This window comes from Podarcis liolepis (assembly GCF_965112155.1).
Source record: "Podarcis liolepis genome assembly, chromosome: 2".
Classification (NCBI taxonomy): Eukaryota; Metazoa; Chordata; class Lepidosauria; order Squamata; family Lacertidae; genus Podarcis; species Podarcis liolepis.
The window spans coordinates 55,870,411-55,886,256 of NC_139555.1; the positions used below are offsets into that span (position 1 = coordinate 55,870,411).

The 15,846-nt window shown below is 40.2% G+C and overlaps 1 protein-coding gene across 8 annotated transcripts in view; it reads left to right on the forward strand.

The window, feature by feature from the left end:
* Positions 1-15,846, forward strand: part of SEPTIN8 (septin 8) — a 56,520-nt gene that overhangs the window by 32,053 nt on the left and 8,621 nt on the right. For 3 of the 8 annotated variants that reach the window (XR_014522193.1, XR_014522194.1, XM_083487911.1), the window contains exons 5-9: positions 691-852; positions 2,843-2,939; positions 4,819-4,987; positions 5,265-5,397; positions 6,756-6,946. Coding sequence is in view for 6 of the 8 variants with exons in the window: in XM_083487911.1 (XP_083344037.1) it covers positions 691-852; positions 2,843-2,939; positions 4,819-4,987; positions 5,265-5,397; positions 6,756-6,946 (752 nt within the window). In the remaining 2 variants the exon portion in view is untranslated. Of the gene's footprint in view, positions 1-690; positions 853-2,842; positions 2,940-4,818; positions 4,988-5,264; positions 5,398-6,755; positions 7,053-8,192; positions 15,170-15,846 lie in introns of those variants that run through there. The other 5 variants (XM_083487914.1, XM_083487915.1, XM_083487912.1 and 2 more) reach the window with 4 other exon arrangements.

Below are 15,846 nucleotides of genomic sequence, written 5' to 3' on the forward strand. Positions count from 1 at the left end.
ATGCAGGATGCATGTTTGCAACCCACAGCGTTCACAACCCGCAGCTGTGCATCTGCGCACGTGTGGGTTGCGATTCGGTGCTTCTGCGCATGTGCAAAGCGTGATTTAGCACTTCTGCGCAGGCGCAACCACTGAAACCCGGAAGTAACCCATTCCGATACTTCCGGATTTCGGTGGTCCGAAACCCGAAAAAACGCAACTTGAAGCGTCTGTAACCCGAGGTATGGCTGTACGTACATTAATAATACTTGTAAGAATAATGTAAATTTCCTTGGCTATCTGAATGCAAGAGAATACACTGTGGCCAAGGGTGACTACTCCATGCTTGAGTGGTAACACTTGCTAGTTCAACTGTTTGATGTGACAGAACTGCATTCACAATGCTAAGCAACATTCTGCTCTTAGCTGGTGCTCCAGACAGCTTGTATTCAGTTAGCTTTTACTCAAGAGTAGACCTATTGAAATTAATGAACAGGGCTAACTTAATTTCAACTATACACACTACTAGGAGGTTTTGAAATGGGTGGATTGGTGGCAACGGGATATTAAAGAAGAGCGGAGACCTAATTTAATGTGCTTATACAAATGAGGTTGGGGGACCCTGGTATCCTTAACACAGTGCAATTAATGACAGGCCTCCAAAACTCTTTCGGGGGGGAAATACTTCCATTGGTTTTATTTCTTTTGCAGGTGAACATTATCCCTATAATTGCCAAAGCTGACACCATTTCCAAGAGCGAGTTGCACAAGTTTAAGATAAAGATCATGAGCGAACTGGTTAGCAATGGAGTCCAGATCTATCAGTTCCCCACAGATGATGATGCTGTGGCTGAGATTAACTCTGTGATGAATGTGAGTAATGTGCTTACTGCAACAAGTTTTTATAGTTTTGTATTGATAGCAGTGACATATCAAAACTGAAGGTTGTGTGAACTGGTAGACTCTATTTGTAGTAGTGCTTTGGTGCTATTCCTCCCATTTCTCAGTGGAGCACTCCTTGTTGTATAAGGAAGCAGTGGGATCTTGTTGGGTTGGCTATTGCGACGGCACGGTGGCCCTTTTTCCCCTGGCACCGTTGGGGCGCACTCACTTAAAAATAGAATGTGCCCACCTCACAGAACGCCACTTCCACAAATTCCCTCAAACTGCTTCAGATTATCTTGTGGGGGACTTGCATGAGGTAAAACTTAATAATTAGGAGTCTCAGGCAGGATTTGTTCAAATAAACAATAACGATTTTATTTAACAAGGAAGTTTATGAGACGAGTGGATAAAACTTAGGATACTTCAGTTTACAATGTTATTTCACTTCAAGGTTTTCTCAGTTGTTTCACACTTAATACTTTGGTTCTTAACAAGGTGGTACTTTCTGTCAGTTATACACCCCTTAGACAACCCTACTCCTGAGGTACTCCAAGTAATAGAGCCAAGGTTTCACTGGTTTGGGAGTCTTCTCATACTAGAAGAATATCTCCCCTCCTGACTGGAATGAGACCTAAGTAAATTGTCTCTTTACAGCCTCTACTTTTCCTGTCTCAGTCTCAGCCTCCCAGTTAATTCCTGGCCTAATTACGCTTACAGGACACCACAACACTGTCCTTCACACTAAGCTCAGAGACTTCTTTTTCTAGCTTGTGATATTTTCCTCAGAGTGGATGCTTCTACCCAGAAGCAACTCTCACTCCCTCTCTTCCTGCCTATCCTCCCACCCTCAATCCCAACCTACTCCAAAACCTCCTCCCTTTCTCCAAATCCTCTCCTTTTCAACTCCCCACCCTGAACCTCAGCCAATCAGAGGCTGTCATACATTAATCCTTTTCTGGCATGGGGAAAAGAAAAAGAAAATACTTGGGGACCCAACCAGCCCTAGCAAAAACAAACTTTTCTGTCACAGCTATCATCATATACAATAAATACTCATGGGTATTACCAAAATTACTTAGTACTTTCCCAAAAAATAGAATGCTGAAATGCGGTACACAAATAGTCTTACACAACCCAGTTACCTGAACTGGACACTCTTTTTAAAATGCCTCTTGCTTAAGCTTGCACTATGGTCAACTTCATAACAGCAGACAGTGCCAGACAGAGTAGAGATATGGAACATCCCTTTCACACTCAACTTTGGAATGGGGAGTGAAATTGCAATGCTATCTCTAAACATACTGTGTATGTGACAGGATCTACAAGTTGCCTCTTCCTATACCTGATTAAACTGTGGATTGTGGAAGCTGAGTGAGTAGGAATACCAGACATCCAGAGTACCTTCCTTCCTTCCTTCCTTCCTTCCTTCCTTCCTTCCTTCCTTTGACTTTGAGTTGTGTCCATATAAAGACCATGTTGGGTGGATCAATACGATTACTCTTATCTCAGATATAAGCGGTCATTGAAGCAAAACCTCTTGCTTGGGCCGTAGCTTGCCTACAGTTATTTAATGGTCAGGATTCACCCCATGAGTCCCATCTATGGAAGCCCTGAACAAGCAACGTGATAGTATACGTCTGAGCAATGAAGAGTCAGGTGGGATATGGAATATATAATCTACCCAAAAGCATTCTTTTTGGCAAAGGTTGTTCGTGGAGAAAGTGACTGTGTGAAATCTTCAGTTCTTGGTTTATAGTTGAAAATGCTAGGTCCCCTCCTTTGTCTTGTTTTAGTGTAACAGCAGAAGTTTTTTCTACTTATTCTAAGTTTCTTTCTTTGCAGTTCTGCTGTCAGCAAAAATGCCAATACCACAGATGTGGGAAATGTGATTCTGTGCTATGAGGAGTTGAAGTGAGGTTGAGGGCTCAAATGACATTTTATATTTTGCACTGAATTCCATGGTTATGTGTCATTTTAGGCTCATCTGCCGTTTGCTGTTGTAGGAAGCACAGAAGAGGTAAAGGTTGGAAATAAAATGGTGAGGGCTCGGCAATATCCTTGGGGTGTGGTACAAGGTAAGTCGGAAGCCAAGCCTCTTGACAGTGTTGTGTAAACTTTCCTTGATTGTTTCCTGCTCTTGTAGCTGTATGGGCTGTAGTCGTCATTATTCGTACTCGGAGTAAACCCATTGAAATGAATGGACATGACTAATGGACCATTAATTCCAGTAGACCTACCCAGAGTATGACTAGCCCAATGGGTTTACTAATGTTCAGTTTTATGCCAAAGTCAGCTTGCCCTCAGCTCCAGGGAATGTCACAGTCCTCTTTCCTATAAAAGTCTTTCCTAAAGAACATTTCTATCATGTCACCTTTAGATGGCAATTAGGTTCCCCCCCTAATTGTGCTTGGCACCATCTAATTTTTAGCACCTGGCAGTTTATTTTGATGGCTGTTCTCTGTTTTCATTGTTAGGCTGGTATTTTATTGTGTCATTATACATTTTTTTATTTTTACTGATTATTTGTCAGTTGCAGTATCTGTGGAAATGTTCCCAGGGGGGGGGGGGCTTTACAAGCACACACGAAAAATCTGCATGCTGATCTGGCAAGGCTCTGTGGTATTTTATTTTACATTTGTTTTTGTAAGCTGATTTTCCAACAACAAAGTTGAGCTAAAAGTGGTTCCCAAGGATAGCAAAGTGTATTAAAAACAGATGCTGTTGCTATTTTTTCATTTATTAATTGCTTCCTATGAAGAATCCCAAAGTGATTTTACAATATAATTAATACATTTATAAAACAATTGCATATATACATTACAAATAAATTATATATAAATACAAAAACAATTAAACAATACTTCAGGTGATCTATTAATATAAATCAAAAGCAGATGGTAATAATGCAATAAATACATCAATACACAATTAAAATACAGTTGAATACAAGGATACAAAAACACCCTCATGGCCGCTACAAATTCATGCTACATACTCAACTAAGCTGCTCCTTAAACCAAGGCTTTCAAGCATAGCGGCACCAGTAGTTTTAGAAGACTGTTCCTGATTAAATTAGACAGGCACCTAAAATTCTGGTGTTTATCTGTTAAAAACATTTTTGTTTCATCAGGTATTTTTAGAAAATTTATTCAGTTCATTGTTGGTTCTGTACTTTTTATTTTATGATGTTTTGATGATTATATATTACTTTTTTGGTGTGTACCACCAACCACAATATTTTTGTTAGAAGCTAGTGATATATAAATACCATAATAAAGAAATGAAAAACATTTTTTAAAAAAACCAGTTTCACTCAAATAGGTACCAGACACAATCATTTCCTGCTTCCAAATAAACAAGCCTAAAACAATAAATCATCATAACAATAATATGGATGATATCCTGCATTCCATATTTATTTATACAGAGGCAGCAATCCGAAATGCAATTGCTAGAGAGTAAGCCCCTTTTGTACCCAAGGGTGACCTCTGAGTAAATTTGCATAGGATTGTGTTATAAGGTTTGCTAATCGGACGGCACGAAGCTGTCCTTCTCTTAACGGAGGAAACACTCCTTCAATTCTGCTTAGAACGTTACACCAACAAAGGAAACCCCAGGATTTTGAGTCAAGTTGGTGTGTATAAACCATGGGTAGGCAAACTAAGGCCCAGGGGCCGGATCCAGCCCAATGGCCTTCTAAATCCGGCCTGCGGACACTCCAGGAATCAGCGTGTTTTTACATGAGTAGAATGTGTGCTTTTATTTAAAATGCATCTCTGGGTAATTTGGGGGGGGGCCCTAGGAATTCGTTCATTTTGTGCCAAAAAATATAGTCCGTCCCCCACAAGGTCTAAGGAACAGTGGACCGGCCCCCTGCTGAAAAAGTTTGCTGACCCCTGGTATAAACCATCCATTTTTTCACAATGGCTACGCTCCTTCTCTTCATTTGCTCAGTTGAGAATGAAAGCCACTGTGACTTTGTAAAGCTGCGAGAGATGCTGATCCGTGTCAACATGGAAGATCTGCGGGAGCAAACTCACACTCGCCACTACGAGCTTTACAGGCGGTGTAAGCTAGAAGAAATGGGCTTCAAAGATACTGATCCTGACAGCCAGCCATTCAGGTGAGAGAGCATCATCCTCTCCATTCTTGGTTTCCGCTGGAATACCTGTACAGGTGTGTGAAGGCTGCAAGTTCTTTCGGAATCTGGGGCACTCTTGTAAGCAGGATGACAGTAATGTGTCATGTCCTTAATGCCTCACCGCCTCCCTCTATGACACATGCATGCGCAGCACATGTACGCAGGTGTAGCTTTATAGCTGCTTATTGTCTTCCGTTGTTTTTCAGCACCTTTTAACGTCTACATGATTTGAGGTTTGTGTCTTTTGTGTCTTAACCAGCCTTCAAGAAACCTATGAGACCAAGAGAAAAGAATTCCTCTGTGAGTTGCAGAAGAAAGAGGAAGAAATGAGGCAAATGTTTGTGAACAAGGTCAAGGAAACAGAGTTGGAACTGAAAGAAAAGGAGAGAGAAGTGAGTGGCAGAGAATGGAATCTGGGCCACAGATTCATATGGCCAAAAGTATCAGGGGGTGGGTGGGTGTGAGTGTGAGTATGTATACCTATGACACTACAATTACAATATTCCAGCACTTGAGAATCAAAGAAAATGAGAACTTCCTTGCTGGATCCGACAGAGGCCTGTCAAATCCAGCATTCTGTCTCCATTGATATGAGCAGCCAGATCCTTCTGGGAGCATTAAAGGGACATTCATCCTGTGGGGAATGCATTAGAGGGTTAGGATTGCTCCCTAATTGTTTAATCCATTTTAAAGGTCATCTAATCTATTGCTCTTGACTATACCTTGCAGTAGTATATTCCTTACTTTTTGTGTGTGAGAAACTTCCAATTCATTTAATAGGCTGGCTCCAACTTAGGAATTTTTATTTGATATGAAGGCTGTGGGGGAAAGTCTTAAAACTTCTTTTTAAGTCTTAAAACTTTCTTTTAAATTTTTGTGTTTGAATTTATTAAGATCTACTCCAGGGCTTTCAGTATCTAAAACCTAGATGAAATAATCCCAAAATGACTGCATCCATGTCATACCTCCAGCATTATCTTACCCTAGCTATGAGCTGCTTCATTTTTTGTAAAAGAAACCTTTCAACTACAGTGGCACCTCGTGTTACGTACCTCCCCCCTTACGAATGCTGCGGGTTACATGATCCGCAGACCCGGAAGTAGATGCCCCTTGTTGACCTTTGCCCCAGGATGCGAGCGGAAGTTGCGCTCCGGCGGTGCAGAAGCAGTGGGAGGCGCCATTAGGGAAAGCATGTCTCATGTTACAAGCAGTTTCCTGTTATGAATGGACCTCCGGAACGGATTAAGTACGTGACATGAGGCACCACTGTAATCATGAAGGCATGTTGCTATCCTTCAGGAGCACAAGGGGCTAATCTGACACATGAAGGTCAGGCAAGTGGGTGTCAAATAATTGTAAACCTTTGTTCTTCAGCTGGAACTAAGGGCCAGGCCATATATTAATGGAGTGGAGGAATTGCTGTTTTCACTATAGTGGTCGCTCCACTGATGTCTGTGGAAAGAACCCGCACAAGTCAGGCAGATTATTCTTCCCATGGTGGTATGCAGGTGTATTGAGAAGCAGAATTAGTCCATCCCACATGGATCCATTACGTAGATGTTAATCAGAGCAGTGCTGGATCCAGAAGGGACACCTGTGTTTCTCGTTAGGGTTTAACTCTGCCCTCTGTGGTGACCTATAGGACACACTTGCTTGGATGGTAGTGCCCTGCTGTAGGTCAGGATTGGGTTCTACTTCCTGGCAGTGGAGGCAGCACTGACTGGGTTTTTTCCTCCCCTCCTTTGGCCAGCTGCATGAGAAGTTTGAACATCTAAAAAGAATGCATCAGGAAGAGAAGAGGAAAGTGGAGGAGAAGAGAAGAGAGCTGGAGGAGGAGATGAACGCCTTCAACAGGAGGAAAGTGGCAGTTGAAACCCTGCAGTGTCAGTCTCTGCAAGCCACTTCACAGCAGCCGCTGAAGAAGGACAAAGACAAGAAAAAGTAAGCAATTTGACATGAGCTTCACTTTGTTTCCATCCTTTCCCAAGACATTCACACCCAAGTCAAGTCATCTAAAAATATTGCAACAGATGAGTTACTATTTTTTTTTTTTTTTTTGAGTGGTGGGAAGGAATGAGGAGGGGCTTAAGAAGTGGTTTAGACAATTTCCAGAATTATAAAGAAACCCCAATTTCCTGTTCTAACAGAATAAGCCAAGGAAATGTTGTATAAATTTTAGCCGTAGTTTCGCAACCATACCAAAGATTTAAGGAGGGAAAAGACCTCCATCTTAGACTAATGAAGATTGATCCAGTAAATGCCTCTTCTGGCCCCAGGATAGTCTTGTCACTTTTTCCTGAAGTGCATTAACAATGAAAACAAGCATAAAACAATTTCATACAAAAACAAGTTCATATACACACACACATATCTACACACATACACACACAACTAGTATTCTTTGTCTTCTGGCCACCATGGAAGGGAAATAAGAGAGTTCTATATAAACAGATCAGTATTGTTTTATGTAGTGTTGACATTAAGCATCCCCAACAGGGTTTCTTGTTCCATGGGATCTTGAAATGCAGTTGATTTCATTTTTGGTTAGAGTAGGTTCTGTTCTCCATGTAGGTCTACTCATTATAGTGGACAAATTTAATGTTCAGGCTGCATGTTGTGTCATACCTCTGCATGAACTTGTGTGGTTGCCTTGATACAGAGTCAGACCATTAGCCAATCCAGCCCATTACGCTGAGAAGCAGTGGCTGCCCAGAGTCTCAGTCAGAGATCTTTCCTACACTGCTGTGTGAGATCCTGATAACTGGAGATCTTACAGATAAAACTGGGAACCTCCCCTCAGGCAAAGCGTATTCTGTACCACTGAGTCATGTTTCATCCCTCCAGATAAACTGGTACATGGGACCCTAGCAATTACCTTGTTGGAGCAGATCAAAGGTCATCTAGTTCAAAGAGGGGCCCGCCATGTCTCTGGGAAGTCTAGAAAAGAGGATATTGTGGAGATACCACTTTTGATCTTTGTCTCCAGTGTCTGTTAACTGGCAGACTAAAACAGGACTTCCATATTCAAAATATATTTGTTGGATCTCATTGTAAAGCTGTCTAAAACAGTGACCACACTGCATCTTGTGATACCGAATTCCACAAACGAGTTTTCAATATCCGAATAAGCACATTTTTGTTTTGAATCAGCTGCTAAAAGTGTTTCTCCGATGTACTCTTCCGGCAGGTTATCACCTCTTTATAGCTGCTACTCGTAGTTGAGCCAGCTGCAATACAAAATGGGGATAAACAGGGATAAAAACCATGCTACTACTTTGCTACACCTGGTATTTTATACTTATTAAAATATTGAAGTTCATGGAGGTCCAGGCCTTGTTTTTGGTAACCATGCATCATAATGATAATGAAGGTGAGAATACAAGGCAAGGATTAGCTCAGTTCAAGTTTTAATTTAAGTACAGTTTCCTGCTACCTGTGTGAGATTGTTTGAAGACAATGAAATCCCTCCACTGCAAATTAATAATTTTCCTGCTTAGAATGTACTGAAACTTCTGTGGCATATTTATTGTTCTTCTTCTTGCTAATACTTCTTTTTCTTGCTAATACCATGGAGGACGCCTGCCTCTCATCTTTAGCATCTCTTCTACTTGATCTAGGATCCAAGAGCCATAGCTTGTTTTATGAGATATACTCTGATTCACGTCTGACAGTTTTCAGTGATCTGCTGTAATGCAGTCTTTCTTTGTGATACGGTTGCATGTCCAGCCTTTGAGATTAAAGGTGTCCTGTACTTAAAAAGGCGAGGATAAAGCTGAAACGTCTTCCTCAACCTACGCTTGCCTATGAATACTTGCCAGCATTCATATGCATACCTAGCCAGCTACAGAAGTTGTGCATATCTTCTCCTTCTGGTCCATTCAAGGACTAGTACGGCAGTTTTGATGCTTTGTTAACTCTAGAGAATGTAACATGCATTCTGGTCTCTGCTGTGGTCTGTAGCCTCCCCAGACCTCTGCCCCTGGTTTTTCTACCCTCAGTTCAGTCAGAGGCAGCTCACCTGTTCAGGTATTCAGAACCACACAGCAATAAGCCTGTGAGGGAAGAGAGCAGGACTGTCACACTGTGCTGGTACCTCCTGCCCCACACTGCCACCACTTCCCAATGCTGTCTGTGCATGTTTGCTGAGGGTTCTGGCTCACAGGGAAAGCCCACGTGTCCATCAGGCTCCTGCATTGCAGACATTCCCCCAACACAGAGACAGAATTGGAGAGAGGCTAGCATGGATGTGGAGGCAGGGCAAGGGTGCGCAGTCCTATTTTTCTTCGTCATGCAATTATAGTCATGGTTGTGAAGGCCTTTGTAGACCTGAAGTTGCTTAGCACATACGTTGATATCCTCATTCTGTTGTTAGAGGTCAGGGTCCTAGACGATGCTCAGCTGATGCTAGCTGCCAACTTTTCCAGATTCTTATTCCCAAGAGTGGGCTCACGTGTTACCTTTGTAGCATGAAAGCCACTTCTGCCTGGACCCAGGGCACTGCTAGATTAGTGACACCTGTAAACAAGGAACTCGCGTGAGTTAGGATCATGGTGGGGATCCTTCTTTCCTACTGTTGTCAGGAAGTGGTGGTGACATCACTCTACCACGTGAATGAATCCTCCAATGATAATATTGTGAGGGATGTCAAATAGCCCGCCTTGGATCCGTGATCTCTGTTAGTTGCTTATTACTGCCCAGATACAATGCACGCAGCTTGGGCCCTAGGAGTAATAATGCAGGTTTTATAAGAGATTTTTAATGATCCGTGTAATACAAGAACTGTTGTCCTTGCAGCTACAGTGTAAAAGAGAGGAATGGATGACATTCTGCAAGTGGCATATAGTGTACCAGAGCTGGGGAGGGTGCAGAAAAAGGTGTAGGCAAGGTTGGGGGGGGGGAAACTCACCTGAAGCAAGTTGATGTGAACTTGACAGCCAATGACTTTCTGAGCTAATGTGTGTTACAATATTCTGTCAAGTTGCTTTGCCTCAGAATGTTAGTAGTTTTGCATTAACTATTTAACTTCAAGGAAAGAACCTTAGTGTTTTTATGTGATTTATATTCTTTATCTTTTTAAAAAAAATTATATGATTGTGTGACTAAGCTATAGAACTGACCAACAACTACATAGTCTCAGATGATGTAATATTTGCTGTGTAATACACAGTGAAATCAATTTTTTCCATGCATACTTACCCTAGGTAAGTGGATGGTGGCGATTGTAAGATAAATTGCCCATCTCTTACTAGTAGCTCAAACTAAAACGTCTAGCACAAGTTGTAGAAAAGTTAAAGAATTGGGCTATAAGATTGCTGTAGGGGCTTCTGTCTCATATACAAGTGGCTTCTTTGTTCTTTACGCATGCTAAATTTCAGCCTCTTGTCTTCCGTGAATTAAGAATGTTGGTGATGATTTGTGCTTGTGTTAAGCTTAATATAATGTCGTATCCTCTTGACAGATGCCTGGTTATCATGATAAGTTCTATCTAACAGTACTAGTACCTTTTTTTTCCTTTTTTTAAAAAAATCAGCAGTTTTGGTGAACAGTCTATTTATATTTCTGTATGAATCTTATGGAGCAGCAGTGTAACTATCCAATTAGCCTGAGCAAGATGACTTACAATATGATGAGCTAAAGTGAGTCACAATAGCCTGTCTAGAACACCAGTGTCAGCCACCGCCAATCCAGGATCTTGAACAGGCCCCAATCCTTCTAACAGAGATCTTAAAAACAGAAATGCCTGAGATTGAACTAGATGACTCATAAATTTAAAACCTGAGGTCTGTTATTCAGGTAAACTGATTAATCTTCTCTCTAGTGCAATTAATTAGATTTTTTGTTTTGTCTTTTTTAAAAAGTAAGGCAAGAATGATTTGATTTTGATCATGGAGTGGTCTGGTTTACATAGAACATTAAACATGGTTTAATGTTATGTGGCCAAACCTTCGCAAGCCCAAGCAAAGTGTCAGACTCACTCACATCACTTTCCTCCTTCTCCAGCCAGGAGTGTGACTTCTGCTGAGCTTAGTTTAACTTGCAAATTAACTCAGCTTAGCATTACATATGTACCAGCAATCCTGGTTGGAAACTAGTAATGGTTAGTGAAACAAGCCAGCTTCGTAATCCATAGTTTGAGGTTGGCTTGTTTGGAAACTAACCATGGATTGATTTAAACCAGGATACCGGGTTCATATGTAACACTAAGACAATATTTTCTGGAATTGAAACTAAACTCAGCAGAAGTTCTATTGGCTGCACAACAGAGGAAGGGAAGAGAATACTTGCCTGATGCTTTGCGCAGGCTTGGGGAGGCTCATTCACACAACACTAGACCTTGGTTTAGTGAGGCATGTAAGTCCCAAAGGATCACATTGCTTTTTTGCCACTAACATTGTATATGATATTGCTTTACATTTTCGTTATGTTTGATTTTCTATCGTTTAATTTTTGCTTTTTATGTTTTCGTTTCAGTTGATCTCACACACAGACTTGTATGCCAGGAGCGGACTCTGTGCATTCATATGTTTTAGTTGCTTGCTTTTCCACCTTGTGAATCCTTCTGTCATACCATTGTGCAAGTGAAACAGCATGAAAGACAAACTGACCATCTGGTGCGTTTTTCAGTGACTGGATTGTGACTGTGCAGGATGTTAACGTTTTTAAGAAAACATTTGCCTTGTCTTTGTAGATTCCCTGTGGAAAATACTCGTGTTGCTAGTTCTGAAATGTCAGGGGTTTAATTTGTTTTAAACCCAGTGAATTACTATCTATTTATAAAATGGCCCTAACTAGATCTAATACATTTTTAAAAATGCAATCTTGATGAAAGAGTTCCATATAAAAGTTTCTGTTGGGAACCTGTTTATTTTCATTTTTCAAATTTATTTTAGGTTAAATATCACCAATATTTTATTTTTAACAAAAATTGCAATCTGAATGCATTACGAGCTTGAAGTGACACTTTAAATTTATTATTTGAAGAAGGCAGTTTCTACTTCATAACGTGCACACTAGTGTGCAGTTTAAATAAGACAAACATCTTGTATATTGTTCTTCTATTTATATTATGTTGCTGAAGTGCAACTCCTTATTAAACAGTAGTTCCTTTTCTTTCACTAGTGTATGCTCCTGTCTGAGTAGATGTTCATCCTCAAACTTATTATTTTTAATAATAAATAAAATAAATTACAATTCCATAATCAAAAGTAGAACCTAGAAAATTGCAGTTAATGTTTATAAATCACTCTCTGCATCCATCTCCACTCTGGATGCTACTTCTGCCTTTAATGCTGCTCCCATTTTTTAAACCTGTTGATTTTGACTATCCCAAAATGACTGTAAAAACAAACAGGATTTGGATATTTCAGTGGCTGGAAGGAGATGTTCTCCTTTTTATGGTGGCGGTGAAACAATCAGTAAAAATGGCTTTGATAGAAAGAATTCCCTGTACTTCTTGAACCGAAGGCAGCTATCAGTTAAAGTAATCCTGCAAACACCTAGATGTGAATATTTTTAAGACAATGTCTTTGTGCAGATTTACATTCTTTAGCCAAGTTCACGCACATGAGTTGACCAAATCCAAAAAAGCCTCTTTAGACGAAATTAAGCGGGCTCCTTAACATGATTTGCTTTTCCAAATGTATCATGCCTTTTTGCCATGTGCTTTGTGGAAGGATGCATTGAGACAAGGGCTTGTGAAATGACTGCAACTTTTAGGAGCATCTCAGCCTGCCAGACAGGCAACCCTGAGATCCAGCAGGGTTGCTTGCTGTGAGTGGGGATGCAAATATATGTTGGACACCTTCATGAATTAAAAGTGAAAATGGCAAAGTTCCATGTCCAGCAGATCTCCCTGTAGTGAGGAAAAATGAGTTGCATGGCCCACTTAACACTAATTGGGCTGCAGGGCAAAGATTTCTCAGGTCATCTATGAACTTCCACAATGTTGTTGAACATCACATTTTATTCTTTCCAGAAGCTTTGGTGAGAAAACCCATATTCACGGCTAGCTGTAAGAGCTTGTTTGCATAGAGAAGTACAGATGGGAGGCTGGAAGACTTACTAAGGCTTGTGTACACACACTCCTGTTTCGTCTGCATTCAGTGGGCTCCCACCACTGGTTTGAGAAGTCATGGATGCACAAAGCCTGTAGCTCCTTGTGGAAGACTGCATTTTTATTCCTGCCCGCCCCAGCCCCGCCAAGCCAGCTCCCATCTGAGCTGAGAACTGCTCATTGGGTAAAAGTATCCCTTTCCTGTCTCCAACCTCAAGTGGGAACATTCAGGTGGGAACAATATACCAAGCCATGCTGATGTGTACAACAGCACGCAAATGCAGTTTTGAAACACAGTGAAAAAGAACAACCACCTTGCGTTTTAAGCCAATAATGTGTACACAGCCTGAGAGTCTCCTGCCAGTTCTTTTCTGCTGTATTGTGCAAACCTGGGATGCACCTGTCACCCACAGGGAGACATGGACAAGCCAGGGGTCACACAGTTCCCCACCACCACCTCCCCCCGTCTCTGTGTAATGTTAAGTGACAGTTCACATCTCTTTTTTGCTATGCAATTAATTTAACCTTCCACTTCAGTTCTCTTCAGTGCTGTAGCATAGCCGGTTTTTAATTTTTGAAAGAGCAAAAGGCATCTTTTCTTGCCTGTCTCAAAGTAACATTTAGCTATAGTCCAGGTCTAAGGTTCCTCATCTTTTCCCACAGAAGCCCATTACACATGCTCAGATATTGAAACCCTGTCTTTTGTTTGCTTGTTTGTTTTTCTCTTAAAAGGACAACGTCTGAATATATTGAAAAATATGTTACAGTATTACTTGATAATTGTAAAAAAAACCTCATGAAAAAATTATACTGGTACTGTTTAATAGCAGACCCACCTAATGGTGGTATAGTGGGTAGTTAACCATTTTTTAGTCGTTTGTAGTAATCTGACTTTAATAAATAAATAAAAAGGCTGTGCCTCTATTAAGCTAAATATATTTTCTAAAATATTAGCTTTCAAAATAGTAGGGAAGGGGGAATGGTTGTGCACAGGATCAAATATGCTGCATTATGTACACGATGACAATCCTGACACACGATCGGTTAAAGTTGCAAAAGCAAACCATGTTCGCTTTTGTGAAAACAAGATTTCACACGAGCCTGGAAATTAATTAATATGAACAAAGCTGCAGGGTTGTGGAATAAAGGTGTGGTTTTTAAAATCAGATATGCAAACTAATATAGCATGGTGAGTTTTCCAGCAGTTGCATAAGGCAGCAAGATCATCTATGCAAATATTTTCTTTCTGATTGGCTTCCTGGCAATCACTTTGTTTCAGCCCTATTTGAAAGTTTATGAAAAAGTGGTAGCAATAATGAAAAGATAAAACATGTAGACACATGGCCATAATGGCAATATATTTCTGATGAAGACATTCAGAATGTATGTAACAATATATTAAATACAATTTTATATATATATGTATGTATGTATGTATGTTTGTGTGTGTGTTTGTACCTTTATGTTGTGCTGACCATTTTGTCATTTTTAGTGAAATACTGGCCTCAGCGTTTGCTGGCCTCAATCTCTTTGTTAAACTTTCTGCAATAGTCTTCCCCAGTAGAAACCAGTATCATTTTTCTCAGCTGGGATAGTACTTGACTTTGCATTTTTTGTATGAGACCAAATTGCATATAGTAGGTTCTATATGTTATTTCTTATTTAATAAGTTCCTGGTTATTACAATGTGACACTAATCTTAAATTAATTCTTAAAACTAAGCTTGAAGATTCACCTCTTATGTGTGAGGTAAGAAAAACAGGAAGACAACAATCTGTTCAGATCTCTCCGTTCTGTATGTAGTTTGACGAATGGAAAGACCACTTTCCAGTGAACGTGCATATTTTTCTGTTTTCAAGCTTGCATATTTTAGATGACTATTCATTGTGTAGTTTGCATATTTTGATTGGAGCAAAGCAGTTATTTCCACCTGGAAGATCGTACTGAATGAAACTTACAAGGAGGCAACAGGAAAACTTATGGAACTGATTTCATGAATTGCTAACATGTCACTCTCATTTTTGTTTTACAAGTGTGTTTTTTTTAAGCTTTCACTTTTTCAGTTTCCTTTGTACTTCTTTCTTTTTATTAAATGTTACATTTTATTTTGAGTTCTGGTCTTTTTATTTTGATATATATATTGCTTTCAACCTATATGAATTAGACCAGTATAATGGGGGGGGGGGGGAATAATTTAACAAATGCAGTTTGCATGTAAAGCTCTGCTCTATCATCTCCTTAAACTGATGGGATGAAACCATAATTTCACTGATCTTGGTGGCTCCAGACCATTTTACATACACAAACACTTGGAATTAGGGTTTGTCTGGGTTTTCAAACAGTTGCATTGGGCGATATTGCATACTTCTATATCATTTTGCTCCTAAGGGTGGAGCAAGTTCACACATTTGTTACCCTGCTCTGGTATACATCAAAGGCTATCTTGCTCTTTACAGAATTGTCAAGATGGCACAGCATAATGCTATAAGGCCAAACTTGCTCAAAAGAAACACAAGGCTTTACTTCTGGTCAAATCTAAGCGAGATGATGTTTGGCTTGGACATGAGGCAAAGTGCCTAATGTGCATGGCGTGTGCAAGGAATAATCTGGTTAGAGAGAAGTTTAAGGAAGTTGCATTGTCATGTATTATCAGCATTGACTTCCCATGATAATAGTTTTAACTCTGAATTATGGAATGTATTGGCAACATAAAGGTGCCAAGGTAGAGAATCTGAAGAGGCCTTTCCTTTACAGGTAAAAGGAACTATAGTAGTAGAATTTCAAATTT